Source organism: Frieseomelitta varia, unplaced genomic scaffold (genome assembly GCF_011392965.1).
Source record: "Frieseomelitta varia isolate USP_RPSP 00005682 unplaced genomic scaffold, Fvar_1.2 scaffold_418, whole genome shotgun sequence".
Lineage (NCBI taxonomy): Eukaryota > Metazoa > Arthropoda > Insecta > Hymenoptera > Apidae > Frieseomelitta > Frieseomelitta varia.
The window spans coordinates 1,971,755-1,998,926 of NW_025110166.1; the positions used below are offsets into that span (position 1 = coordinate 1,971,755).

At 35.4% G+C, this 27,172-nt stretch overlaps 5 protein-coding genes across 5 annotated transcripts in view; 2 read left to right on the forward strand and 3 right to left on the reverse strand.

The window, feature by feature from the left end:
- Window positions 1-28: 28 nt before the first annotated feature.
- LOC122531856 lies at window positions 29-7,430 on the reverse strand. The gene is made up of 20 exons (XM_043660121.1): window positions 7,356-7,430; window positions 6,542-7,176; window positions 6,209-6,447; window positions 5,894-6,003; window positions 5,721-5,814; window positions 5,361-5,593; window positions 4,680-5,064; window positions 3,897-4,463; window positions 2,855-3,594; window positions 2,659-2,797; window positions 2,347-2,574; window positions 1,843-2,264; window positions 1,453-1,683; window positions 1,308-1,398; window positions 1,152-1,236; window positions 990-1,042; window positions 703-901; window positions 467-614; window positions 278-383; window positions 29-216 (listed from the first exon to the last, which is right to left on the reverse strand). The coding sequence occupies exons 2-20, from the start codon at window positions 6,615-6,617 to the stop codon at window positions 154-156; spliced, it is 4,209 nt and encodes a 1,402-aa protein (XP_043516056.1). The 5' UTR covers window positions 6,618-7,176; window positions 7,356-7,430; the 3' UTR covers window positions 29-153.
- A 58-nt stretch (window positions 7,431-7,488) lies between these two features.
- On the forward strand, window positions 7,489-9,382 carry LOC122531816 (F-actin-capping protein subunit alpha). The gene is made up of 3 exons (XM_043660040.1): window positions 7,489-7,825; window positions 8,406-8,655; window positions 8,741-9,382. Exons 1-3 carry the CDS (start codon window positions 7,628-7,630, stop codon window positions 9,157-9,159), a joined length of 867 nt encoding a protein of 288 aa, XP_043515975.1. The 5' UTR covers window positions 7,489-7,627; the 3' UTR covers window positions 9,160-9,382.
- Window positions 9,383-11,682: 2,300 nt separating this feature from the next.
- LOC122531815 (queuosine salvage protein) lies at window positions 11,683-17,003 on the forward strand. Its single transcript, XM_043660039.1, has 6 exons — window positions 11,683-12,449; window positions 12,653-12,868; window positions 15,514-15,673; window positions 15,964-16,077; window positions 16,156-16,341; window positions 16,588-17,003. Exons 1-6 carry the CDS (start codon window positions 12,354-12,356, stop codon window positions 16,824-16,826), a joined length of 1,011 nt encoding a protein of 336 aa, XP_043515974.1. The 5' UTR covers window positions 11,683-12,353; the 3' UTR covers window positions 16,827-17,003.
- Window positions 12,866-15,518, reverse strand: LOC122531814 (fibrous sheath-interacting protein 2). The gene is made up of 6 exons (XM_043660038.1): window positions 15,157-15,518; window positions 14,439-14,924; window positions 13,894-14,241; window positions 13,696-13,832; window positions 13,525-13,628; window positions 12,866-13,457 (listed from the first exon to the last, which is right to left on the reverse strand). Exons 1-6 carry the CDS (start codon window positions 15,210-15,212, stop codon window positions 13,383-13,385), a joined length of 1,206 nt encoding a protein of 401 aa, XP_043515973.1. The 5' UTR covers window positions 15,213-15,518; the 3' UTR covers window positions 12,866-13,382.
- Window positions 17,004-17,918: 915 nt separating the features above from the next.
- LOC122531857 overlaps window positions 17,919-27,172 on the reverse strand; it is a 32,646-nt gene continuing 23,392 nt past the window's right edge. Inside the window, exons 8-17 of the mRNA XM_043660122.1 lie at window positions 26,787-26,929; window positions 26,131-26,260; window positions 24,782-25,768; window positions 23,770-23,905; window positions 23,375-23,484; window positions 23,165-23,297; window positions 23,003-23,080; window positions 20,727-22,293; window positions 18,487-19,539; window positions 17,919-18,276 (exon numbers count right to left, since the gene is read on the reverse strand). Of these exons, the coding sequence (XP_043516057.1) occupies window positions 17,962-18,276; window positions 18,487-19,539; window positions 20,727-22,293; window positions 23,003-23,080; window positions 23,165-23,297; window positions 23,375-23,484; window positions 23,770-23,905; window positions 24,782-25,768; window positions 26,131-26,260; window positions 26,787-26,929 (4,652 nt within the window). The 3' untranslated portion in view covers window positions 17,919-17,961. The remainder of the gene's footprint in view (window positions 18,277-18,486; window positions 19,540-20,726; window positions 22,294-23,002; window positions 23,081-23,164; window positions 23,298-23,374; window positions 23,485-23,769; window positions 23,906-24,781; window positions 25,769-26,130; window positions 26,261-26,786; window positions 26,930-27,172) is intronic.

The window sequence follows — 27,172 nt, forward strand, 5'->3', positions numbered from 1 at the left end:
CTAATAAATATGGACCGTTTTGCACTGTGTAATTTTTAATCAGGATGTTATACATTTGCAAGTTTCCTAGTCAAAGTTCTTCATTTTACAGTAATCACATTTTTACACATTTTACACATGGAAAATATATAGATGACATAACAACGAATATTTTTATATAGACGAATAGCGTCTCCGAAGTCGGGTACGTATCGTATCGAGACCTAATACGCTGACCTACGAATATTTAAAATTAGAATTATTTAATTAGATAAATAATTAAGAATTACTGCAATACCTTCAACAGACCAATCTGTTCCTTTTTGCTTATATTATATACCGGGAGTGACATTATCTGTTCACTATCCTCTAATGCATAGTCCCTTATATTAAAATTAGCGTACCTATATACCGCGATCTTTTCTTTCAATTCATACTTCTCTTTTATAGATAATATTTTCGTAAAATATTTTCTTGTTTGTCTTACCCGATTTCCAAACATTCTTTAATATCAGTCTCCTCAGGAAGCGGTTCACAGACGAGAATAAACTTTATGTTAGGATTAGCAAGACCATCTAGCATCGCGCGTAGGATATTATTTTGCAACGGATACTTTTCTTCATTTACTTGAAACTCTGCGAACAATATTTCTTCAGTCTCAAATTTTTCTAATAATAAATGAAGAAAAGAAAAAGAAAAAAAAAGATGAGATGACTATCTTACTTCTTCTAAAATTGTATATTAACTTCTGGTTTGGTGGTCGTGGTTTCCTCACTGAAATTGTTTCCATGTCAGCTCCGCAATAACCCAGGAAACAATATTCAATGTAAAATAACTGATATTCTGGAGTCTGCATCACCGAGCTTTTCGGGAATAAAATCAAATTCAAGATCTCTATAATTATCGTGTCCTTCTCGAGCAACTATAACCAGTATTTTATAGATTTCCGTTAACTTCTGTAGCTTTTGTGAAAAGAGATAGAAAAAAAGATAAAATATTATGATTCGTACTTGGTTGTTCGCAGAGACTTTAGAATCATACGATGCATCGTTTGCATCGATGTCTGAAATTTATTCTTGTAAATAATTCTAATCTATGTACATTTTATATAAATATTGGAATAATCTTGCTCGAATGTTAATTTCTATACATGCCCTCAAAAGTGCCCATACTTCGCTCCTTGTATTCCCGCCATTTTTTATCCGAGATCACATTGGTTACTTCATCTATCGACTCGACCGATTTTGCTTGATCATTCTGAATATATTTGTAAGATCAAAATTAAGGACTGCCAGAGAAACAGATAGGTGATTTTTTTTTAATCTTACGTTTGACAAGAAGTCTTTAAATGCGATCATACTTGGTGTTTCTATTTCAGATTCTCTGTCTCTCTCCGAATCCTCTATTGGCTTTTTCTCTCTGTTCAAAATTGCGACTTTAAATCTATTTACTTCTTACTTAAAAATACAATACCTTTCATGGACCTTATATTCTATGATATCAGGAGCGTCATCCCATTTAATTGTGCGAAGATGTTCCTCTTCAGATTGCTTCGAAGGCAAAAATGAAGTTTCAGGCTCCTCTTCGCTCTTTTTTATCACGGTCAAAGGAGTCTCGTCAGTTTGAGTTACAGTCAAATCGATGTCAACAGAATTTTCACCTAAATATAATATGCGATCAATTGCATAAGAAACGTTATAGAATCTACTTTTTTACTCTGTACTTGAATCATCCATGAAAATGTCTATCTCGTTTGTCAAAGAGATCGAATTTTCATCATTGGATTCATTTTTCAATACTATCAAATCGTTTTTTGGTGGAATAATATCCTTTGTTTTCAGCGTTTTCTGAGATGGTTCTGACATTATTCCCCGTTTTCTCTTGAATGCATCTACTTGCTCGATATCACAGCTTAGTCTGACCCATAAAGACAATTGACCAAAATTTATCCCAACCGAGCAAGGGATTATACTATTCACGGGAGTGATATAATGAAGTTTATTTTGCGGATAGTCCAATATATCCTTAATGCAAAGTTTCCCTTTGGCTACTGCATAGTTATCACTCTTGTTGCGAAACACGTTTACTTGGAAAGTCACGAACTCGAGGAGAATATTACTGAAGAAGGAAAATAGATCTGGAATGCGATAGACGAACGACGAATTGTAGTTCAATTTGGGATATTTGAGCACGGGCGTGTAGGCTGTCTCTTGGTTCCAAATGTTCCAACTCACGAATAATTGCACGTTATTAATGTCCTTCTCTCGGAAAAGAATTTGTTTAGCCTGATATAATGTATAATAACTTTTCCATAAAATTATTTATGAATTATCGTATTTCGTATTGACAAATTCATTTGCTACTAACGGATGTGGAAATTTGCAAAGACACGATATGAAGTTCCATTAAACCCTGACCATCTGCGATCACTAATGGAAACAAATCAGAAGGAGAAATCGAAGTATCGGCGCAATCGTTTGGACAATCGGCACTGCAAAAAGATTCTACTTTTTTCGTTTCGGATTTAGATTCTTTGTGCATAAGATGACATCCAGTTAAGTCTGCAATTTGCATGTGCTTCACTATTTCATTCACCTAAATAAATATATTGTACGAGTTTTATCCTCTGTTAAAAGTTTATCAATTTCAGTAAAATTTTAATTAAATTGCAATTCTTACTGGTATTCCACTCACGACTTCTCTGCATTTATCTAGATGCTTGATATACTCTTGTAATGATTCACTGGCATTGGAAGTCGGATCATTTTCGATCTGTGGAGTCTCATGCGTTTCTCGGGATTTGTCGTCCTGCAACTGACTTCAAAGAAAGAGACATGAGTTTCGCGAAACGATCGAAGTTATTGAAGTTCGTTACCAAGAAATCTTCATTATGCCATAAGATCTTGCTGGCTTAGAGGGCTGGCTTGTAGAACTGATTACATGGTTTTTGAAAGATGTCTTCGAATTGGTTATGCCATATTTGTTCATTGTTGACCGTGCTTCGTAATTTTCGTGCTTTTCTGAATTATTAAAGTAGCATGTAAGTGATTTCGCAGAATTATAGCAACATTGATCACAGTGTGTATCTGTATTGCAGTTCATTAAATTGTTACAAGTGTAATTGTTGTTATCAGAGATTTTGATGAGCCGTTTTTTCATACTATGGCATGATTTTCTCTTTAATTTTTCTTGTTTATCATAAGGGCTTGTGCAATATTTCCGAGTGCTACAACCAGGTCGAATTGGTCTAGTTGCAACTTGGTTTAATGTCATTTCATTATTATTGATGTCTTTCACGAATTGATGTTTTATGAATGGAGTTGGCCGATATAGGGTGGTGGCTTCATGAAGTGTCGCACATGCCGTAGAATACTCTTGAAGAATATCAAACAATGTGGATAATATTGTATTAGGATCCATCGATTGAGAAGCAATATGTTTTTTCTGTTGCTGGGTTGCACCAAGTTGAAAAGGTGAGCTTTCATGAATTCCTTGTATAAATGTCTCTGTACCACTGTAACATATCGTGGAGGATAATATCTGAAGATAACGTATCGCTAATATAAAAGTTTTAATTACGAAGGTATAAGAAGAAACTTTAATGTGAAAGCAATACTTTATTTACCGCAAACCTTATTTTATTAAAATATAATTGGATACCATTGTTTGAATAAATAGAATCCTAAAGAATTTGGAAGCTTCAAAATTTTGTTGCGTCACAATTATTATTGACTGATCATTCGGAAGAATGTTAAAATTAGTCAAAGCTTCCAATTTTAACGAATAGAACATTGAAATATTTTGAATCCCTAAACTCTGTCTATTCTATCTCAACTAAAATCAAATCGACATCGATATACATATATGTATATAAATACAATATTAAAATAGCGCGAATAATCGAACAGTCTTTGTCAGCAATCACCGAAGAGCAGTTTCTCAAGAGAGACAACTTGCCTGTGGCTCTGTTTCTGATCCGTTACGCCACTGTAGTCGACACCGATAGCCATATGTTTCTGATTATATCTCGTTGCGTCCGTAGATGTGCTTATCTGTGCTCGTTCCAGAAGCTTCAACATTTTATCTGGAGTCAAATAGTTCTCTATAGGCTCCGTACTTTCCGTTGCAATCTGCGATTCTTCCACTTTCGATTTTTCTTTGACAGATGTTACAATTTCCTGATCTTTGATACCTACGGTAGGTGCTGTCTGCACTGATTTATCCATCAATTTAATAGATATTTGGGTTGTATCTTTAACGTCTGTAGCTGATTTGCAACATATTTTGCATCTCTCTTCTTTCCTAGCGATATCCAGTTCAAAAATCTTTTCAAGTGCTTCGTAATATTTGCTACATTTATCCATTTGAATATCTTTGTGTGATTCGTGTCTGTCAACTGTGATTGGTATCTTCATGTCGGCTTGTTTTGTCGATATTTGTGTAATCTTTGTCATTTCCTGTTTCTCCGTTTGTGTCTGAAAAAACTGAAAAAATGTGTTTGTTACTTTTATTGATTCTCTAAATTCATATAAAATGTTATCATTAACGTGATAAAAATTTTAATACCATGTAGAATTTTAATATCGATTTTAATATCAGTGACAAATTTATTCAGTTGAATATTGAAAAAAAGACACTTACTTAGTTAAAGAAGCAAACATCTGAATTGAAAGTTAGAAGAAAAAAAATTACGCACTGACCGTTAACTGTACCGTTAAAGAGTCTATGTTCTTCTGCAGTTCTTCGATTTTCCCGAGTAACTGTTCATTTGATATTTGCAGCGCCACGATATTAGACTGTTCGATGTTAAAAGCGTGTTTCAAAGTTTCTTGATCGCGAAGCTGCTCGGTGACTTTCTTCTTCAGCTCCTTGTTCTCTAACTCGACTTCGCCATATTTGGAACTGAGGTCAATGAGTTCGTTGTTGTGTTGTTGCAGTATCTTCATCTCATTTGCCAAGTCCTTTATCTGCTCATCCTTTTCCCGCAGCGAGAGTTGAGAATCCTTCACCTTTAACATCTGCTCCTCGACCTCTTCTGTTCGTTTCCTTTCTGCTAAGAGCTCCGTCGTAATTGTTCCGTTGTTCCTAATGCATATTTATAACTCTCGTTGCATTCTACTTGTAGACAATGCATTTACATTTAATACTTTAACATTTATAAGTACTTGTGAGGTAAAATTTATTTATAAAAAAAAAGTAAAGGTCTAAGGAGATGAAGCTTAATTACGCGTGCAACCTGCGTTTAAGAACTTACAAGTTGTTCCATGCATAAAACAGAAGAAAAAAGAAAGGAAAGGATAATAGTGCGATCGGTGGAACGCAGTTAGTGAAGTATTGCTTAGAAACATCGTCGTGCATGAGCAAAGAGACGTCAAGCGTACTTCGTCTGCTCCTCGAGTTTCCTCTTTAGATCGTTGATTTCCACATTCAACGACTCGTTCTCGTTCTCAGTAGCTATTAATTTATCGTTCACTTGCTTCATTTGTCGCCAGACCTTTATGTACTCGACGTTCTCCGCGACTTTCTCCCTCTGGTTTACGACTGTATGAGTAGACAATTCTTTCTCCAACTGAATTATCCGATTAGACATTTCTTCGTTCTGCGCTTCCAATTCCTTCCCGATAAATACACAATTTTCAAGATAAATTTAATAAATATACACGGTACTCGATTATTTTTTAATTACTTTAAACAAAAACGATGTATATAACGGAAGAAACTTATTGATTGATTGTTATTACCTCGATTTTATCAAGATTGCGTCGCGCATTGTCACCATTCTCAATACACTGACAACATGGTATCTTGGTGCGGCTGTTTTCGCTTCGACATGTTCTAACATAAGAATATCGATTTAATCGAGTGAATCATAGATCGTTTCGGACCGCTTGTAATACGACGTTATGTTACTTACATGCGGCCGGATGACGGTCTTGTTTGAGCATTACGACTTCTCGATGATGATCTACCAGCTATCGTGTGACTCAGTAGTTGATTTCTCAGCACCGAGATTTTATCTTTCAGCTGGAAAATCGATTGCAACACTATCGTATTAGCTGTAGCAATTGTCTGCTTGATAATTTATCTATTTTCAATTCGTATAGCTTTCAACGAAGTATTCAGAAACAATTTACTGCTTATTCCTTTTTTTTTACCGAATTTAAAAATTTTCAATTAAAATTCAAGAACTTTTTTTTTTTTTTGCGAAAAAAGAAAATTTAACTCTCACCTTGGAGTTTTCAAGTTCAAGAGCGATTATCCTATTCTTGTCTTCGTAGACGTCTAACGCAACCGTACAAGGCCTTAAATTGGCAGTTACTCTCATCAGTTTCGTTGTCAACCGTTTGATCTTATCCTCTTGACAGTTTGTCAATTTCTTTAAATTATTTGCTTCATCGAGCAATCGTAAATACCTATCTTCCAATTCGTAACGATCGAGTTTAAGCACAATGTATCGTTCCCTGGGATCTTTAATTTGTTTAAAGTAAAAATCATAAATTAAACGAAAAAAAAAATCATTATCTCATTATTCAAAAAAACAATATTTCTGATAGATACGAACCTATACTACTACGACAGGAATCTGCACAAGAACCTTCTCTCACAGGTAAAATGTCACGATTTGGATCGTCCGCCATAATTTCAAAATTCCCCTATGTGTATCATCTAAAAACTATGACGAAATGAGTTATTAATCCAATATAAATTCGAATATTTAAATATCTGAAGTACAATGATCGCATAAGTTAAATTATACAAATGTTTGAATTTAAAAATTGAAACAGCCATATTGCTCTACAAGTTCGTATGATTCGAATGCGAATGCGCATTATCTTGTACTTCAAATATGAAGTCTTTTATTTCTTGTTCTCAGATGCGTTCAAATTTTGGCGGGTAAATAGACATATCCGGCGGTGATCATTCGATAAAGAGATATTCATATCTCCTTGACAAGGTATTTTACTCTAGCAAATAGAAATATCTTGATAAAATGTTTGATAAAATCGGCTTTTACCGAAATTACATCTACCTCGAATTGTGTGTAACAGAACACGAATGCTGTTGGAAGGTTATGCTCGTCAAGGTTCGTTGAACACAGTGGTTGTCTTTAAAGCGAATTTCAGTCATTCGCTTTATATCCTCGTTTCTGTTTTGTTATAGATTTTATTCTCAATATTCTTCAAAGGAAAAGCCGCGCTAAATAAATTATTAGATATTTTAACCATAAAATCAAATGTATATCACCTTCATAAACAATCACGGTGTATCTACATAAATACACAATTTTATAAGATCACGGTACGAAAAAATATTTAAAACCAATTTTATAAAAATTATAAAATTTCAACGAAAAAGATTACATGTATTTCATATACCTGTAGCATTTGTAAAAGCAGATACGATAATTGAATTATTTGGCTGGTATATGTATGTCGACGTATGTGTATTTAAAATACGTGTCTCGTTGGGATGCATGAAAATATAGGAAAATATGTGTCATAGAGTTGATTAAGAGTAGAGAGATACGTATCCCCTTTGTGATGCGTCACCGGGTATATGGGGCAGTGCTTCGATACGCCGGTACAACCTGCACTACACTAACCTTGGTTTGACATCGCCGGAGTGTGCGTGCCAGTGGAAAGGTAAGATGGCGGCGGATGGGGATGTGATTCCTGATCAAGAAAAAGTACGAATAGTTTCGGACTTTATACTGCACTCACCACCGGGCGAATTCAACGAGGTTTTTAATGATGTGAGAGTCTTGTTGAACAACGACAACCTGTTGAAGGAGGGTGCGTCCGGGGCATTTGCTCAGTACAACAAGGATCAGCTCACGCCTGTTAAGGTACATCATCGACCTCTCTGTGATGAACTTTTACAATTTTTTATGATAGTATCTGGGGTATCGTTCAGTATCTGTAGTAATCGAAGATCACACTATCTCAGGGAAATGTGGGATCGAATTTCAACGACTAGTAACATTCCTAATCGAGCAGCACGCGTCCGGAATTTCGACAGGTGACGTTGACTTTATAGTGAAATTGGAGCGCGATAATGTTCACCTGGCTGATGTGATTGTTTACCTAATGTATCAGTACCTTGAATCGGTACACAGCAGTTGCTATGTGAAAACATTTGTGAAATTCCGATCGAAATCGTATGCAGCAGTAGGGTTAATTATAGTTACATTTTGTGCTCATTTTAATAGAAAATATTTAAGATTGATCTATAATAATTTCTACTTCAGTTTTCGTATCGTTTTGCAATTTGGAAGTAATTTCTATTTTATAATTCTATCAGTTCGATTCGGTTGAATTAAGGTTAGATATTAATTTATTCATAAGTGTATTGTACGATAAAAAATTTTCAATTTGAAAGTGAAGCTTGTGTTATGTTAGTTAATTTGTTCCTATCTTTGACTCCAGATTGAAGGAAGCGAATATCCTGCTCTTATAACAGAACACAATGATTTAGGTGGGCAAAGGTTTTACGATGCTCGCAGCAAGCAAAGTTTTAAATATGACCATCTTAGAAAGGAAGCACAGGATTACGAACCATACGAACCAGATTCTGTGGCTGAACCATGGAGATCAGCTCTTCAAGATGAAATAACAACTTATACTCAAAGTCATTATAGACATGGTGCATGTTCAGTTTTTGGAAAGAGTCAAGGAGGTACTGTTATTTTCTTAAATTTGATAAAACCTGGATTGTTCGAAAATGACAGATATGAACAAAAAATGGTATATTCATTTATTAGGTAACATTACCTTAACGGCTTGCATAGAAGATCATCAGTTTCAACCTAAAAATTTTTGGAATGGCCGTTGGCGTTCTGTATGGACTGTTAGTTTTAGTCCAAGTTCTGGAAATGCGGAACTAAGAGGTAGCCTTAAAGTACAAGTTCATTACTATGAAGATGGAAATGTACAACTGGTCAGTAGCAAAGAAGTAAAAGAAAGCTTACCAATTTCAAATGAGAAACAAACAGCAAAGGAATTAATACGACTTGTTGAGGAATCAGAAAATGATTATCAAACTGCTATATCAGAAAATTATCAAACAATGTCTGATACAACCTTTAAGGCCTTACGAAGGCAATTACCTGTTATGCGAACGAAAATTGACTGGAACAAAATTGTATCGTACAGTATTGGCAAAGAGCTTAAAAGTCAATAGAAATAGATTTTTTATATAATATTAAGAGAAATAATTAAAAAGCGCATTTTGCTGCATGGGTGAAGTCTGGAGGTGTGATGTGCATGGGAGCAAATGTAACAATGCTACATGAAATTTGGTTAAACATGTTTTGACTGAAACTCATGCATGCCACTCAAGGTTCCTCTGGACCCCTTAATGTATCTTGTTACCAACAAAAATAATAAAAAGAAACATTACTGTAGCCATCGACTTTTTAAAAGAAAAAAGGAAAATAATAGATATTTTATCTGCAATATTTTTTTTTACCAAGTTTTTTAAATTCTATATTGACAATTTCTAACTGCATAAAAAATATTTTTGCTACCTTATATTTTATTTCTAATGAATTTTATTAGCAAATGTTTTGATATAATACTAAGTTCATACATAACAAGACTTATATATTGTTTATAAACACTCGTCTTTACGATTAAAACGTCCATTATATTACAATATTTAAAACAATATTGATTTTTATATTAATCTATATGTTATAGATGGGTGTTTGTTTATAAATTTATTAGTATTTAATAATCTACACTCTTGGGGTAACGGGGATCCTTGATCTTACTTTTTGTAAGCATTTTAATTGGAATTATATTTGGTAAATCAAACCATATAAAATTTGTAATTGATAGCTAAAATCAAACAAACATAAAATTTGGAGTGGAATATTGGAATTCGTTAATGCATTTATTAAGTACATTCAAATTGTATCAATCAGATAGTAATCTTGTGCAATAATTATGTTTCAGTATGAACATCTTTGATGAACTGGATTTACTGAATTATTTGTTGTAATTAACTATGGATTATTGTCTTATTGATAATTTGGATGAATAGATAATTCTACTCCGCAAACTTTGTAAAATTTATAGTTTATAATCTGAAGTTGAAGTTTAATATTAAAAGATTGAACACATCCATTTTAACTTTATATTGATATCATAATGTTAATAGTCAACATTACAAAGTATAAGTATTGCACAGTGGGGAAGAAATTGCTGTCTAACATGTGCATGTTCGGTCAGCCTAATGAAACCATCGAGTTAAAATACTTGAATCAGTGGTAATTAAAATTTCAATTCATTAGTTGCACAATAATACAATTTTTTTTAACACTTAAGTCTTTAAACACTTAAAAAGCACAATGACACGTTTAATATATCTTTAAATGAATATTATCATACTGGTTTCATGCTATGTACAAATATAATAGCATGCTGGGGCCACAAGTGATGTCAAAATATACAATATCAAACTGAATAGATATGTCTATCATCATAATCTGGTACAGAATGCCATTAAGTGTTCACAGCATTCAATACACAAAGGAAATTTTCATTCATTAGAAATATTGGTGGGCAAGGCCTACTATTTTTGTCCAATTTTATATTTCATAAAGTATAAATTTATACATTTTTGTTAAGATGTATTGTTTTATGATAAGTATGTCTATTATGGCAAATACGTTGCAAAGTTTAATAATACTGAATAAAATAAATGTTAATCATTGCAACTTGATTTCTGTGTTAATCATATTGTAGTTATATGAATCATTTGTATCAAATAATGATGTTGAAAAATCTTTTGGTGCTATCGCTTACCACACATTACACAACCAGACATGTATGCGAAAACGGAAACTAACAAAGTACATAATGCATTGTACATTGTAGAATGTAGCCTATAGCCTGCTGGAGCCTTAATCTGTTCACTTTATGTTGAGGGGGTATTATGTACATATGTTATTTGAATGAATGAATGCGATGAAGCACACTACCATTTGACTTTTCAAACTTTAGGATTCGAAACATGTTTGTAATATTATTCATATTTTGTAAGTTACATCGTAATTCAAAATATTTTATTTAATCATGTTATTTGATAATTTTGAGAAAATCTTTGGATGAAATACATACATAACAACTTAAATATAAGATCATAAAATCATTTGATCAGTTGTGAAGGGGAAGTTAAAAGAAATGTGCAGAGATATAATACAAAAAAGTCTAGTATACTAAATATTGCAATAATAAAATTTTATATGTAAATATGATGATACATATAATTTAAACATTGTAATTTGTGTTACGTATGTAAATTACAAATGAAGTGTTGAAGTTTCGAATCTTATCAAACTTTACAGAAAATAGTTGCCTATAATACTAAAATTAGGTATTACCTACAATCGAATGTACCGTAAAATAAGAAACGCATGTCCTTATGTAAAAACTTAAACACAGAATACATTTATTAGTTAAATTATGTATTATTAAATGTTATGATTGATTAAATAAAGTGATATGACACTTTATACTTTGACTATCAACTTAAACATTCAGTTGAAAAAAAAATTTATTTTATTTTATATGTACATTGCTGTAATTGGTACTTAACATCGACAAAGTTCAAATGTTGGTTATTGTTGATGTTAAACATATTGTATCATCAATATTTATCATATGTTAATAAATGTAGGTAATGCAACTATGGAATTATTGGAGGTTAAAAAAAAACACTTAAAGAATGTATTATATAAACTTTATTTTCAAATTTTATATAACGTAAATAACTAATTATGATAAATAAATGCATATAGAAATATGCACTATACTGTCATGAAAAAGTAACCTTAAGATTTCTTCATTAAAAAGATAAGAGAAAAAATATATAATATAAAATACTATATGTAAATTAATTAATTTTTGATGTTATTTTGTTACAATTTGTGGAGGTAACTTTAAAAAGCTTTTATTATTGCTCAATGTAAACAATCATAGTGCACATGTGCTGTTGTGCATTGTTTTGAAAAAGTACTTTTAATCTTAACTATGCAATTTCAATGTTTAAGTGCTTACCTTGATTTCACCTATGACAAAGTTTTGAAACACTAGTACAAACATTACAGGATAATTATCTGTTCACATATTAATAGACAATCTGTAAAACAATTTCACAAATTTTAACATTCACAGCCATATTTGTTTACAAGGCAATCGTTGCTAACGTGCTAAGAATCGTTGGTGGTCACGAGGTACTGTCACGTGACTATTGACTCGATTGTAAAGTAACTTGTGTGTTAAGTGTTTGTACGCAGGTTGAATAAATTTTTTGCTTAAACAAATTATTATCAATTCACTATTAATTAAACTGTGATACTTTTTTTCACAATGACTTTAATGCCAAAGGAATCTGCAAAAATGATAGATTTTTGCTCTAAGAATGTTTCCATTGAAGAAGAAGGAATCAAAAACCTTGCCTACATGGTAAATAATTTTTTACTGTTCAAATTTTTTAAATGAATTTGTCGTAATATGTGTAAAAAATTAATTGTAATTGTAAAATTATATCATAATTGTTATTTAAGCTTTTTGGTTATATTTTTTCAATTCACTAAAAAAATGAGGATTTAAAGGATTTGAAAATATAATGTCATAAATGAATCAATCAATATTCATTTTTTTTACAGATTTTTAAAGCCCTTAATGATCGCAAAATAAGTGTGAACAACTTTTCACAGTGTGAATTTCATCCTTCTTTTGAAGATCCAAAAGCAGTCGATTGGATATTCGTTTTGGACACATTGAACTATTCTTTTTGGAATAAAACAAATTGTCCAAAGTGGACTGTTAATGGTCACACTGGTTATTTTGCCTTGTGTGCTGCTATTAAGAGAGCTGTAAATGTAAGTTAAAAACGAATAAAATTATAGATAAGTAATTTCAATTTAAGAAAGTGAAATTACAGGAAATTTAATTTTGGGAAGATCATCTATTTCTGTCGTATAAGATCTTTTCTTTATCTTTAATTGCTTGACATCTGCATTTTTCTTTTGGTTCAGAAATTATTGATTCTTCTACAGTTTCTGTTTTTGATGAAGGTATAGATTCAGGTAATGGCACCAATTCCAATTCCATGTCTGGCTCAATAACTTTCTTCTTTTTTACTTTTCTTTTTTTCTTTTCTTTTTTACTATTTTTGATAACTTTTTTAATTTCACGTACTTTCTTTTTCTCTAGCTTTGCTAATTTCTTTCTCTTTTTCAGTTCCTGTTTTAGTTTACCTTTATTTACAGCCTTTTCCTTACTTTTCTTTTTCTCCTTCTGAAGTGTTTTCTTTATCTGAAATGATATGTGTACTTATTAGATAAACCTTGATATCAAGGTTACTTATAGTTGATTATTTAATTTACACTTTTATTAAAAGACTGGAAATTTTCTTACTTTATCTTGTTTTATTGACTTTTCAACACTTTTCATGGTCGATGTTTCATCCTATAAGTAAAACTCATGTTTGTAATTGGAATGATTTTATATATCTCTAAATTACCATATAAAATACCTCATCATCATAGAAATATTTTTTACAACAAATTCGTTCTCTACTTCCAGGCAAGTGCCTAGCCAAATAACATCTTATGTACATCTTCACATCTTCAAAAAGTTCTAAAATAAAACATTAAATTTTATCGATTTAAGGATGTGAATTTTTATGAAATTCAGTAACACATACTTCTCATTCTTTTTGTTTCTCTATCCATCTTTTCTTTATATGCATCAATAAACTCTTTCCTTTGATCTTCTATACATTGCAATAGGAACTGCTCCTTTTCAATTTGTTTCTTCTGAAATTCTAGCCTTTCTTCCCATCTACACAGCATAAGAAGAACTTTTATTTTATAGTTATTTATTTCATGAATTTCACACATACTTGTGTTTTACAATTTTGTGTTTTTCTTCTTGTTCGTGCGCTAGTCGCATTTCCATCATCTTTTTCCGTATACGTTCCTTTTTCCTCCATTCCAATAGAACTTGATTTATCCTTTGTCGTCGAATGTTTACTGCTGCAATTTGTTTCTGCTGAATTGTTTCAGCTTTCTCTCTGCTTTTAATGTATTGCATTTGTTGTGCCTCTTTCTTCCTCTGAGCCAATGCCTGCAATCTTTCCTCTATTTTCTTTTGCTTCTCTTTCTGCCTCTGGAGTTTCATTTTCTCAGCCATTTTACTTTGCTTGATCGCAGATTTTCGTAACTCCATCAATCTTTCCCTTTCTTTCAATCTAACAAAACGTCGTTTTTGTACATGATCTCATTTTCAGACAATAGATATTATTTATAGTATATACACGTATACAGTCTAAGAGAACAATGACGCAAGAATATACTTATAAGTAAGTAAATTGTTATTATAGCACAACTAAAATTTTGTAATTGTGTCATTGTTCTTCGGGACCAACGATATCTACTCAATGATTACTTCTTCACTTCTTTTTCAGCCTGTTCTTGTGCATATAAAATCGCTCTTTCCTCAATGGATCGTTTCGTTATTCTGTTCAATTCCTTCTTAACACTGTCGCAATGTAACCTTCTTAGATACTGTCTATACGTATTGTAATCCTTTAGGGAACATTTTGCGTCTAGATCTTTAGTGATGAAACCAGACTTGATCAAATGTCGAATGATATTCGGTTTGGAGAAATGAGAAAGCAAATGTTTATCGTGAAGGGAGTCGTAAGTCCATTTTATCTCGTAACCATATGGATCGCTTAAATTAAATTCGGCATCGGGTGTGGAGATCCATAGTTCTTCCCCTAGTTTACGACGGGTGAAATTGTAAACGCCTTTAGGTCCAGGGACCATCGGGATTTTCGACTCTAACGGCATTACTTTCCATTTTGGTAGACCAAAATTTGGGACCGCGCCTTTTGGCTTAGGAATCGAATCGACGAGCTTATCCAGAGCCCTAATATTATACGCAAAAATTTCGATACAAATAAAAATTAAACAAGCAATAAGCTGCAGTAAGGGGGAACCTCCTCCTTCTACAAATAATTTCGGTAATCAGTTTAAATTAAATCATTTTCTCAAACGCGCACCAACTTTCTTAAGATGAGTCACCTATATCTTTCTTTTCCTTTTTAGAGCTGCCTCCTTATTGCTTCAATTTACATTATTCCAGAGTCACATGTACTCACGTAGGTCTTTTGAGACTGATCATGTCAGTCGAATATTGTTCGCACGTTGGGTTCATCTTATTTGTTGGAAAACAACGTTTCTGACTGGACGTATCCTCAGAAATTTAATAGTCAGTGTTATATTGCGGTGACATGGAATTTTGCGCGATATACACATGTAAAATGTCATTTTCTGTCGTTTTCCATATATACGCGTCTAGCTTCTTTTGTTCGCAAACCGTATGTCCTGATCGTTTTAAAAATACTTCGACGCTGATCCCCTTTGGACGCTGGTTACTTCGAAAGTATATGATTGTTGAAATAGATATATATATTTTTTTCCTTTTTTTTTTTTTTCAAATAATTTACTTCGAACAGGAGGGAAAACCCATAGTCGATCCCAAGTATTATTCTCAAATAACGAAATCCGATGCTGAGGATATTTTTCGTGGCGATACCGAAACTAGTATTCCGTTGTTAGACGAAAGAGTTAAGTCATTGAGAGAAACCGGGAAGGTTTTGTTAGAGAAGTATCAAGGTACTCGTTCCCTTTCTTCTCTGAATCTGGTGCAAAACTTTACTGACTTTTCCTGAAACAGAAATTCCATTTTCATTCCAGTTGTTCGAACTTTTCTTTGATAAGTTTTTTGATAAATTTTGAAACACAAGATTTTGAAGGATCTTGCGCGGCAGACTGTAAAGTTATACACTAGATTAATAAACTATTTTTCATACATATGATAAATCACATTTTAGAATTAAATATTCAATTAGAATTTGCAAAACATTCTATTACACGTTATACTGACTATTTTTCTTTCTTTCTAGGTACTTTCGTCAACTGTATTGAATCGTGTTCACGCTCAGCCGAAAAATTACTCAAACGTATCGTGAAGGATTTTGAGTCTTATCGAGATGAGGCAGACTATAGAATTCACAGAGGTAATACTACCATGTTAGTCTTATGAAAGAGAATGATTTAAAGAATAAATGCAATAACGCAGTGATTTTCTTTTTCAGTTAGCTTTTACAAGAGAGCTCAAATACTAATAGGCGATATTTGGGCCTGCTTCAAAGGACAGGGAATTGGTGAATTTGAAGATATAGATTGCATCACGATGTTCGCTGATTACCGTATTCCCCAAGTTTTGCTACACTTTGGTGCTATTCGTTATAACAATATTCTCCTGAGCAAGTTGCAGTCTGGTGAGTCTTTCATTCACTTTACAAATCAAATTGTTCGTCGCCATATTTTAGAAGTTTTTCAAATAATTTCATCTAGATGATTTGGTCAAGTCATTAAAGATAAATTCTTTTAAGTCTTTTACCTTTTTTAAATGTCGTTTCGATATCAGTACTCTGCGAATCACGATGTGAACAGAAAAGTCAGAATTGACAGTATCAAGTGGTAGGGTTTTTTCTATTAGAAAGCACGGTGTTTAATATTTGCAGATATAGAATTAGAAAACGGTAGCGAGGACGAGGTCGAAATTCGTGGTTGCTCTATAGAGGCTATCGAACGGATCAAGGATGAAGTGAGAGCTCTGATCGAGCGTTGCCCTAATCTAGCGTTAAAGAAATCAGATATTAACGCTATATTGATCGATCATTTTCTATGGGATTATCGGCGAGAACACGCCGACGAGTTAGAAAGTATACCGTTTCATAAAACTAGATGCATATATTACTGAGCATATCGTCTATTTCACGTGTCTGTCTGTCTCGCGTGTTGTAATCTTGTTTTATAATTCTTCAGCAGAGATAGTACATATTTTTCCGATTGTGTAAGCTATTGATATATCAACTTTACAGCCACGCAGACACTTATGTACGTACGCATATTCGAATAAAATATTCATCATATTTCAGAAGGTTTCTAAATAATTTCTTTTAGACAATTTCCGTGATTCTTTCCCGCTTCGACGATCCTCAGTCCGACCCTCTCAAAAATGAAAGAAACCTTTTTAGATGATAAACAATATATTTATGTAATATCGATATGTAGCACAGTATTTTAGTGTACAGATAATGTAAGGTTAAATTCATATAAATTTTGATGTTTTATTAAAATATGTTCGTTGCCCACCGGTTTTCATACTCATATATATATATACAAATACATGCTTAGATGTTAATAAATAATAAATAGCGATCTCGTACACATATATGGGAAGACTATACGGTAAATTTATATATAAAACATTGCGACTATAATTGCTTTTTATATACAGAGAACAATTTTAGTTAGTTCGACTATGTTCCGGCAACGTGTATTTACAACTAATCGCAGAACGATTGCAAACGTGTAAAATTTGTCTGTCCGTTTCATCGAATAGTCTTCGAAATATTTGCTATTACATTCAAATTATTTGCACATCTCGAAAGTCGTAAAATATTCTCTTTGGCTAGTCACAGGTTCGTATTATTTGGCACACACAATCACATCGACATTTCCTGCCGCGAATGCAATTGCTTTTGTAAATCGATCGATCGATCGTGAGCCTGTATTGTTTCATACAATTAATCGACTCATTCATTGAATGGTGTTGAAACATTCTTGAGTGTTGAGCAAAAAAAAAAAGATGTGACATAAACTTATTTCTTCTAACATCTCGATAAAATCCTAATTTATCGAAAATTCATAATTTCTATCGCTCTCTATGAAAAACAAGTTATTTGGATTCGTTATCTATTACGCTTTCTATTTGACACGTTAATTTAATTTGATCTCTAATTAATTTTCGACTTCTCTCTCTCTCTCTCTCTCTCTCTCTCTCTCTCTCTTTTATAAAACATTAGACCCAATTTTAAGCGAATAAATATGCTTTAACTTTTCTTCTGCATCTGTTCCCAAAATATTATATTCGACTTCAGTTTTCCAGGTAGAATTACGTTCGTGTCGTTGGACAAGTCGCTCTTTGCTTGCACTACTTCCATTTGGTTCTCCGTTATGTTTGGTTGCTCCATAACGACGTGACTAGCCGGAGGTGAGGTCACTTTGTTCGGAATTTGCCTCAGGCCTTCACGAAATTGTTTCGAAAGCGATCGGGCGGTCAGGCTATGCATCTGTCTCGGCGTTTCAACTATTTGGATCTCTGGCGTTGACGATCTCTCTTTAGTCACGTTGCTCGACTTAGTTACCTAGTAAGAAACAATGAAAATCATCTTCAGTTTATACAATGCGAACAGTTTATACAAAACGTAATTAAACCGTTTATCATCACTTCTAAAATTATCCGACGATCTGATATTCTATTTTAGGAGAAAGCAACTTGAAAAATCTTGGCATCCTTCTCTTAGAATTTCGTAATATACATTCTTTATATCGATTATTCAAGAATGGAGTCTTACCTTCGAAATAGGGGCAGAAACGGGCTCGGTCTGTTTGCTGAATGCTTCAGCGAGCCTCCTGACCGATGGCATCGGCAGCACCTTATTGTCAAATTCTTCGTCGCTCAAAATTTTCTTCTTGACGTCATTCATCGATCGACTCTGCTCCCTCTCCGAGGAGTTGTCCGTCTCGTTCTCCGAAACGTCGATCGACGAATCGTTGCTTTTAACATTGTACTTCTCCAAACCGTAATTACTCGCGATGTTCCTCACCGATCCGTTCTTTATCACACCGAAATCGTTGTACGAATTCCGGCCGTAGCTCTCCACCTCCTCGTCCTCTTGGCCGTTCGAATTCGAGTAGAACTTGGCGATGTTTGGCACCGATTTCGCGGACTTCAGTCCGAAATTGTTGTAGCTACCGTTTTCAAACTTATTCAAAGTTTCCGTACTCTGTGTCAAATTGTTCTCGCCGGAGGCACGATTGCTCTCGATGATGTCGCGGCGATCGTTCTCGTACTCGTTTCGCCGTGTTAAATTCGACTTGTTCGTTGTCCTGACAAATCTCGCTTTGAACTCGTCGCTCCCAATACTGTTCAGCTGAATGTTCGACTGTGTCCGACGTATTCCATTGTCGTAGCCGAAAGACTTCAGGTCCAGTTTATTGACGACCCTCGGCGCCGACGTTCTGGTCGTTTTGCCGGAGAAGAATTCATTTTCGAATCCGTAGGCCTTCAAGTCGATCCTCTTGATCTTTCGCGGATTGTCATCCACGGGATTGGTGGACTTTCTCGTTTCCATCACGTTCAGTTTCGCGTTGATCTCGTTCTTGCTGTTTTTCCTCTCGTTCTCCAGAATTTCCTCCATTCGTTGATCCTCCCACGACTTTTGGCGCTCGATCATCGCGAACTTGTCCCTGTCTTTCTCCGTCTCGTCCGAGGAGTCGCTCTGTTGTCGAACAACGGGCTGTTGATAGTTGTTCTCCACGTTGTTATTCTGCCATTTCGTCACCTTGGACTTCACGTCGTTGCTCCGATTCAAGATTGTCTCCGTTTCTTCGTACTGTGTTTCCTCCTGGAACAGAAAGCGATTCCATTGAATTCAAGGATCCAACGTTGGATCTTTGCGTTTTTTAGTTCACAAAAGAAAAAACATTTCGACGCGCTTTTGCAACTGTTAGTGACGTTTTTCTTTTTTTTTTTTTTTCTACATCTAGAGTTAGTTCGATGCAAGCCTCGCCGCGTAGCCATGCATGTTACGCCTCCAACAAGTTTCATCGAGATAACTCGAGCAGCATGTTAGTTACGCTCAAACCACCTTTTAATCAGCAGAGAAGAATGACACCAAAGATTTTTACGTTCATTTTGGCGTTCGTTTCTCTCTCTCTCTTTTTTCCACTCGATGTGTTTCAAGAGAGATTTCTTCTGTCGACCACAGAGCATGCAGGCCCTCACGGTTTGTTAGTTAGACATGCATTGAATTGGAAATGCATGTAAACGGTACTTACCGATTGAGAAAAGGCATTTTTTTCACAGCGATCATGCATGTGCAGTGTGCATAGAACGACTTCGTATTAACAGAATGGTTTCATTAACATATTTTATTCGTATTATTCTTTAAGCGGACTTTCTTACGATCTAGCTGTAGATTATGTACAAGAGAGAACAATCGTTTCATACTGTACAACGATCCGATACATTGTTACATGCGAGAGAAAGAAGTCGAGAAAGTTTCGTCTACAGTGTTTACTCACAGACGTACTAACTGTTTCTTAACTATTACACCACAATTACTCGAAGCTATTACGAGTCTTACGACCGTGTTAAAACTAATAAAGATAGTAATGATAAACTAATTTGTTATGCGAGATTTGAACTGTATGAATAAAGGCCTACCACCGTGTGTCATGCACAACTTCAGGTAAAGTCACACGTCTCATCGTTCGTTACATCGTTCGTTACATCAGGAACCAATATATTTAAGACAGTTATACAATATACACTCCTTTGTACAATAAACTTTATAAAATTAGAGGAAAAGGTAAAATTCGCATCTTTGATTCGTTTTTTTTTTTTTTTTTTTTTTTTGGGCTCGTTTATCGAGGAACTTTCGTGTTAACAATATGGCACTGCGTTCGACAAAACAAAAGAACAAACTTCGTTTGTATAAAAAATGCAAACTTCTACACCGTGTACCGAAAGACCTTAGAAAGAGGATTTAATTAACTAGAAAGAGGAAATTAATTAACTAACTACTTTTCACCATATCGTCAGATCGGTCAAACTTCTCACACCGATCTTCTTTCGTTCGCTCGACTCGGAACTTTCGCGCTTCTTCTTCTTCTTCCCTTTGCCACGAATATCTCGCAACGTTTCGAAAGTTTTCTCCACGACCTCCGGCACGATAGGCGGCTCCAACTTCAGACTTTCGTTATTGTCCGAGGATCGTTTCTGACATCTGCCTCGTCTCAGGCTATCGTCGAACACCTTCCTTCTGGACGTGTTCAAAAAGTAATTGGGATCGTTGTCGGAGTTCCAGCGCGACTTGACTTTCCTCGACGACGTGTCCCTCAGGAACTTTCGGACCGTCGTTTTGTCAGCCGATTGCGCGTCTTCGTCCTGCCAGGACTCGTCCGAGGACGACGATCGACGCGACAAACAACACACCGTCTTCGTTTGTCTTTTGTATAACTTGTTACTGCATTTCCTTTTCTTGTTTACGTCGGGACACTTTCTCTTATCTTTCTCCTCGGTGCTGTCACTTTCGCAATCGCTCTGCCAATCGGACTGTCGATCCACATTCTCATCCGATCCACATTTGTACAAGACGGAATCGCTGTGCGACCATCTCATCCCCTTGGCCCTTTTATAACTCGATCTCGTCGTCAGTGTCACCCGCCTGTACATAGGAATCCCTTTCCCGTCGATCCTCTTGCTCTTCTTTATACCGCCGAACGTCTGGAACTTGAATTCACCGAAATCGACGACATCGAACGTCTCGTCTCGTGCTTCCATTTGTTTCAAGTTGTCTTCGTCGGAATCTTCTTCCATGTTCTCGCTGAAAGAATTCTTTATCCCTCCGAACGTGTGATACTTGCAACCATTTAGGGTCCAGTATCTCTTTCCATTGGACGACAGAATTTGATCGTTCCTCGTGCTCGATCGTTCATGATCGTCGTCGATCCACAACCTTCTCCAACGATCCTCGTCCTGCTTTTTATTATCCTCCGCGTGGTTCGTGTCGACGGAGAACGTTCCCGAGTCGTGATCCGATCTCTGATTTTTCTCGGGCTCGTAAAGCGGATTGTACGCGATCTTTCGTGACAGTTCGTTCGATGTGAGTTTGAGAATGTCATCGTTAGCTGGTAGTAGAGACTCAGTATCGTTGCGCCCGTTGATGTTAAAATATTCAGCTTCATTGCTATTATCTACGACTGCTCCGATTTGTTCTGTCACGTTCGCTGCACGCTCTACGCTGTCCGGAATATCGCTACGTAGAAACGTTTCGTTCGAGCGGTCAATCTTTTCGTGATCACGGTCAGATGGTCTCGTTGATACATCGAGCTCCATGAGCAGAAGAGGATTGATGGCAAATTGCGGGCTGGAGCACGGATCGCGATAGGTCCATCTAGAAATACTGCCGCGCAGGGAAGCCTCCTCGAACTTTTCGAGCTGGAAACTCACCTGTTGATCCTGGTCCGTTATCCCGTTGGAGCTTGATCGTTGGGACAACGAGCTGCTCGGTCTGCTCGAGCTCGACACCGCCGATCTTCTCCCCTTCTCGTTGCCTGACGATCTTGAATCGTTGATGTAGTAGTCCCTGCCGAACCTACGCAGTCCAACACGTTTACATGAAGTCTTTGAATTATTTTATTATATATTTATTTTTCTATAGGAGAATATCTACCTATCTATCTATGTATATATATATATATATATGGATATTTCTAGTATTAAATATATTTAAATATAGATATTTATAATATAGTTATGTATATATATAAATATTTATAGTATAGTTATGTATATATATAGATTTTTATAGTATTCAATATATTTAAATATAGATATTTATAATATAGTTATGTATATATATAGATATTTATAGTATTAAATATATTTAAATATAGATATTTATAGTATAGTTATATATATAAATATTTATAGTATTAAATATATTTAAATATAGATATTTATAATATAGTTATGTATATATATATAGATTTTTATAGTATTCAATATATTTAAATATAGATATTTAGAATATGCATATATATAGATATTTATAGTATTAAATATATTTAAATATAGATATTTCTAGTATAGTTTTATATATATAAATATTTTATATATATAAAATAAAAAAAATATTTTTATATATATTTAATAAATATTTTTATATATATAAATATTTCTATTTTTAAATATATTTAGATATAGATATTTATAGTATTAAATATATTTAAATATAGATGTTTATAGTACTAAATATAGATATTTATAGTAAAATTTCTAGATAGAATCGTGGATTAATTAACCTTTTGATGTCCGGTTCATGAGGTGTCAGCACAACATCCAAATCCGCTCCGTTGCTCTTCGGCAATTCGGTGTGAATTCTGAAAAAAAAAAAAAAAAAAATATTCATAGAAAATCACAGTGTTGGAAAATTCACGGAGCGCAGGGATTACTATAAATCATACCCGGGAATGTCTGACGATCTCCTCGAGTACTGCCTCTCCCATAGCCTCTTTTGGATGTTCTCCTGGCTGTAGGGATTGTTCTCGATAGGCGGCGCATTTTCCCACTTTCTGTGCTCGCGTTCGGCGATCGTACCTATTCGTTTCATTACACCGTGATGAGAGGATTGTTCAAATTGTTAGAACGCGCGATTCGTGCGTGAGTTTAATCACCTGGTCTCGGTGGGGTACCGAGTCGACCCTCTGCCTCCGGATCCTTGTCCTGCAGGGACAAATGCGACGCCGATTCAGCTTTGGCGAACGCCACAGCCTCTCGGCACTTGCTGCACAGTGGAATATTGAAAGTTTGTTACGATATCATCGGCAGGAAGAAACGGTTCTTTACGGTGTTTCGGCGGACCGCGAATTACGAACGCTGACGTTAGGGAACGAACCTGGCTACGATGCTTCTCGACGCGAAACAATCGAGAAATCTCGAATCTTTGCTCTATCAAATTTCCTTCACTTCAGACAAATCCGACTCTGCCTCTTTCGTTCGAATCGATGAGAGAAAGTATCAATTTTTGTTGTTGTTACAACCACAGTTGAAAATTTAATTAATCAATCACCTTTCGTTATTCTCCAAGGAGGAATTCGTCAGCGGCGTAGACTCCAACGATTCAGACTTCGTCAAGCTGTCCAAGTGCCTTTGTGTCGCGATGTCGTAATGCTCGGTGTATTCGCTTTCTTGCTGAATATCCTCGGCTGATTTCCACGAACAAAAACGAAATCAATTGCAATTATATATATATATATATATATATATATATATATATACACTTCCGTTCATAAGTCACCGGACACTTGGTTATTTTGATTTAAACAGTTACTAGAACACAGATATACTTTTCCGGATTAATTTTATTATACAATCTTGTTATATGTACTCTATTTACTCTATTTTATAATAATACTTGAAAACGAAATTGATATTTTACATATATGGTCTGAGTAAATATTTCAAAGTATATCAAAAATATGTATATATATTTAAAAAACCGAATCGATGTATTTTGGGATGAATTGGACAGAAGCCTTCAGAAATGTGTCCAAAATCAAGAAAAAGACTTATGGAAGAAATTAGAAGAAGCGTGGAAAGAAATTCATTCCGAAATATTGTTAAAATTAAACGGAAATGTGCCACGGTTATTTTTGGCCTTCATATTTGTACAAAGATAAAAGATACATTATATACAATTTGGTAAGATTTTTGACATATAAACAGTTTGACATATGTCATATTCTATATTCATGTAAGATTCTATAAATCTTTTGCTTCTGTCCAATTCATCCAAAAATACATCGATTCGATTTTTTAAATATATATACATATTTTTGATATACTTTGAAATATTTATTCACACTATATACGTAAAATATCAGTTTTGTTTTCAAGTATTATTATAAAATAGAGTAAATAGAGTACATATAACAAGAATGTATAATAAAATTAATTCGGAAAAATATATCTGTGTTCTATTTAGATCAAAATAAGCAAGTGTCCGGTGACTTATGAACGAGTGTGTATATACATATCACATAAACTTTCACAATAGATGACTGCATTGTTAAAGTATTTACCATGAAAATCAACCTTTTGTTGAGCAGACATCGTTTCCTCGTCTTCGAATACTTCCGCGATATCGTCATTGACGGCCATCAGCTTCTTTTTCGCGCATTCCAACGAGTTCAGAACGATCTTTTCCCGTGAGATGTACGTTTCCCCGTTGCGAGGGTTCTCCAGATTAATTTCCAGCATGGAAATCCTCGTTGGCGTGGGTGTCGGTGTCTTTGGCACGGCCAGCGCATCCTCATCAGACGCAATAACCGTGAAGCTCTTCGAATTCACTGAATTCGATAGATTCGTTTCCAGTTCGTTTCTCTTCGCTTCGTCGTTGATCGAATCCCTTTTATCTTCTTTGGATGGAAGATTCAAGTTCGTCGTTCGTCGCTCCATTTCAACCTTCGTCGAACCGTTGCCAATTAAATTTCGTGATTCTGGAACAGGTTTCTCGTTCTCAGTTTCGACTCTCTCCACTTTCCTTTCGACTTGCTCCTCCTCGATCTCTTCGTTTCTCTCTAGGCTTCGATTCTGTTTATAACCTTCTTCCTTCTCTTCCTTCAGTTTCCTCCAGTCAGTCTTTTCTTCGTTCCTTTCGTCATACACGCGCACACCGTTGCAAACTGAATTCACAGCATTTCCCTTCGACGAGAAGTCGAGGCCCGACGAATTCGAGTAGTCCAGACCATTTTCGAACTCCTTCTTCCTGGGCGATCGTGGCACGACGTTGTTTATGGCTTCCATTAACTCCTTCTCGATCTCCTCGTCGGACTGCGCCGACGAGCACTCGGACAAATCGGACGTGTCCTCCGCGTCTTTGTCGCCGATCAGAGCTTTGAAATCGGCGCTGGGATTAGGCACCAACATGGCCACGGGGTCAGCTCTCTGGGTTTGAATTCTCTTCTTTTGGAACAGCCAGTTCTCCTCCCAGGACTCGATCGGCGAGACTAAACCTATGTGCGTCCTTGGCGTGTCCGGCTCATCCTGACTGTCTGATTCTTGAGAGGCTGTGGTTAAGAAAAATTTGAGACATCCGAGTCGAGCTTCTCAACTCGTACTGCACCGAACGATCACTGTTTTTTTTGTTTTACTCATCATTCACACCAGGTTTCTGTATAGACACGCAATTTGAAATTATTCGATAAAACGCTGTTAGTAAGACTGAAATGCAACCAATGGAGGTACATCCAACGTAACGACGAACTGCGACACTTCTTTCTACAGCATCAGCAAGAAATATTGCACACTCCGAGAGAATTTTATTCGTGATCCAAATTCTGAAGGGAGGGGGAACGATCGTAGAAGTTTGAACAACGTACAAGCAATTACACAAGCGACGGAAGTTAGGTAAATGACACGTGGTACTCACGATCGATAATGTCCATTCCGAGTTCAGGAAACGGAACCCGATGGGCGTTCTTAATGGGCAAGACATCGTTTTCCCTGTGTTCCTCGTCGGATGCATAAGTCGTCGTCACCTCCTCTATCCGCTCCTCTATCTGGAACGTTCGAAATGCGTTGATAAATCGTAGCCAATGAATGAACATGGTTTATAAGTTCTCGTGTCATTTTAGTCTCTTTTTTCTTTCTTGTCGAGTGTCTGTTTCAAAGTAGGGCGTACGGTTCCACTTCCGTCGCTTATCATTCGCGAGTAACGCGCTTATCGACCACAAATTACCTACAGAATCTACAAACGTCGTCGTAAAAATTGCAACGCGAAACGCTTCGTTTTCCCTCCCATTCTGTTTTTCATATCGCGTACCTACAGAGTTAAAAATTTAAATATTATTTGCTCGATATTATTTCATTAATTTATTTAATATTACTACTATTGTATATCGTTCGAAATGATGTAACGCGCGGTCGACGTGATTTTTGTTGATTCATTCAAAATGAAATTGTGCGACTTCGAGCGATTTAGAAGGATTAAACGTGCGAGTTACAGCATCCATTTCCGCGGTACAGTTTTCGTCGTTTCTTTCGCAATGCTTCCGCCAAGGTTAGAAGCATAAAAGGATCGCCTACCGTGAGAGATAATGGCTCCGGTTGATTTCTAACGCGTCTCGAGCAGGACGCGCTGCAGTCGCTGCTGCAATCGTCCTGAGACAGCGGTTCCAAGCTGCTGCAGCCTTCCTCGACACCTTCGTCGAGGCCTGCCTCGCTCTCGCCTGAAACACAAAGTATGAAGGGCGAATTGCTTTCACACCCTCTCTCCCACATTTCGCTAACAACCTCTTGCGCTGGAACGATGTGCCACGCACGTCGAGAATTCTTTGTCCCAAAATTGCAATATCTCCGCAGTTTTAAGTATACTTGAGTGTAACACAGGCAAAACCAATAATAAATTCATTACTTCTCAATGATTTCTATCATACGAGTTCAAAAAGAAAGCGACGAATTATTGTATCGCG

Coding starts and splice junctions, on each gene's coding strand:
- LOC122531856 (XM_043660121.1), bottom strand. CDS start 6,617: ATGGCGGACGATCCAAATCGTGACATTTTACCTGTGAGAGAAGGTTCT. Junction 5,815..5,893: donor AGACCGTCATCCGGCCGCAT/GTAAGTAACATA, acceptor TTCTTATGTTAG/AACATGTCGAAGCGAAAACA. Junction 5,594..5,720: donor GCAATCTTGATAAAATCGAG/GTAATAACAATC, acceptor TTTATCGGGAAG/GAATTGGAAGCGCAGAACGA.
- LOC122531816 (XM_043660040.1), top strand. CDS start 7,628: ATGGCGGCGGATGGGGATGTGATTCCTGATCAAGAAAAAGTACGAATA. Junction 7,826..8,405: donor ATCAGCTCACGCCTGTTAAG/GTACATCATCGA, acceptor CTTTGACTCCAG/ATTGAAGGAAGCGAATATCC. Junction 8,656..8,740: donor TTTTGGAAAGAGTCAAGGAG/GTACTGTTATTT, acceptor TTCATTTATTAG/GTAACATTACCTTAACGGCT.
- LOC122531815 (XM_043660039.1), top strand. CDS start 12,354: ATGACTTTAATGCCAAAGGAATCTGCAAAAATGATAGATTTTTGCTCT. Junction 12,450..12,652: donor TCAAAAACCTTGCCTACATG/GTAAATAATTTT, acceptor TTTTTTTTACAG/ATTTTTAAAGCCCTTAATGA. Junction 16,342..16,587: donor CCTGAGCAAGTTGCAGTCTG/GTGAGTCTTTCA, acceptor TAATATTTGCAG/ATATAGAATTAGAAAACGGT.
- LOC122531814 (XM_043660038.1), bottom strand. CDS start 15,212: ATGAACCCAACGTGCGAACAATATTCGACTGACATGATCAGTCTCAAA. Junction 14,925..15,156: donor ATCAGTCTCAAAAGACCTAC/GTGAGTACATGT, acceptor GTATAATATTAG/GGCTCTGGATAAGCTCGTCG. Junction 13,833..13,893: donor CACAAAATTGTAAAACACAA/GTATGTGTGAAA, acceptor TATGCTGTGTAG/ATGGGAAGAAAGGCTAGAAT.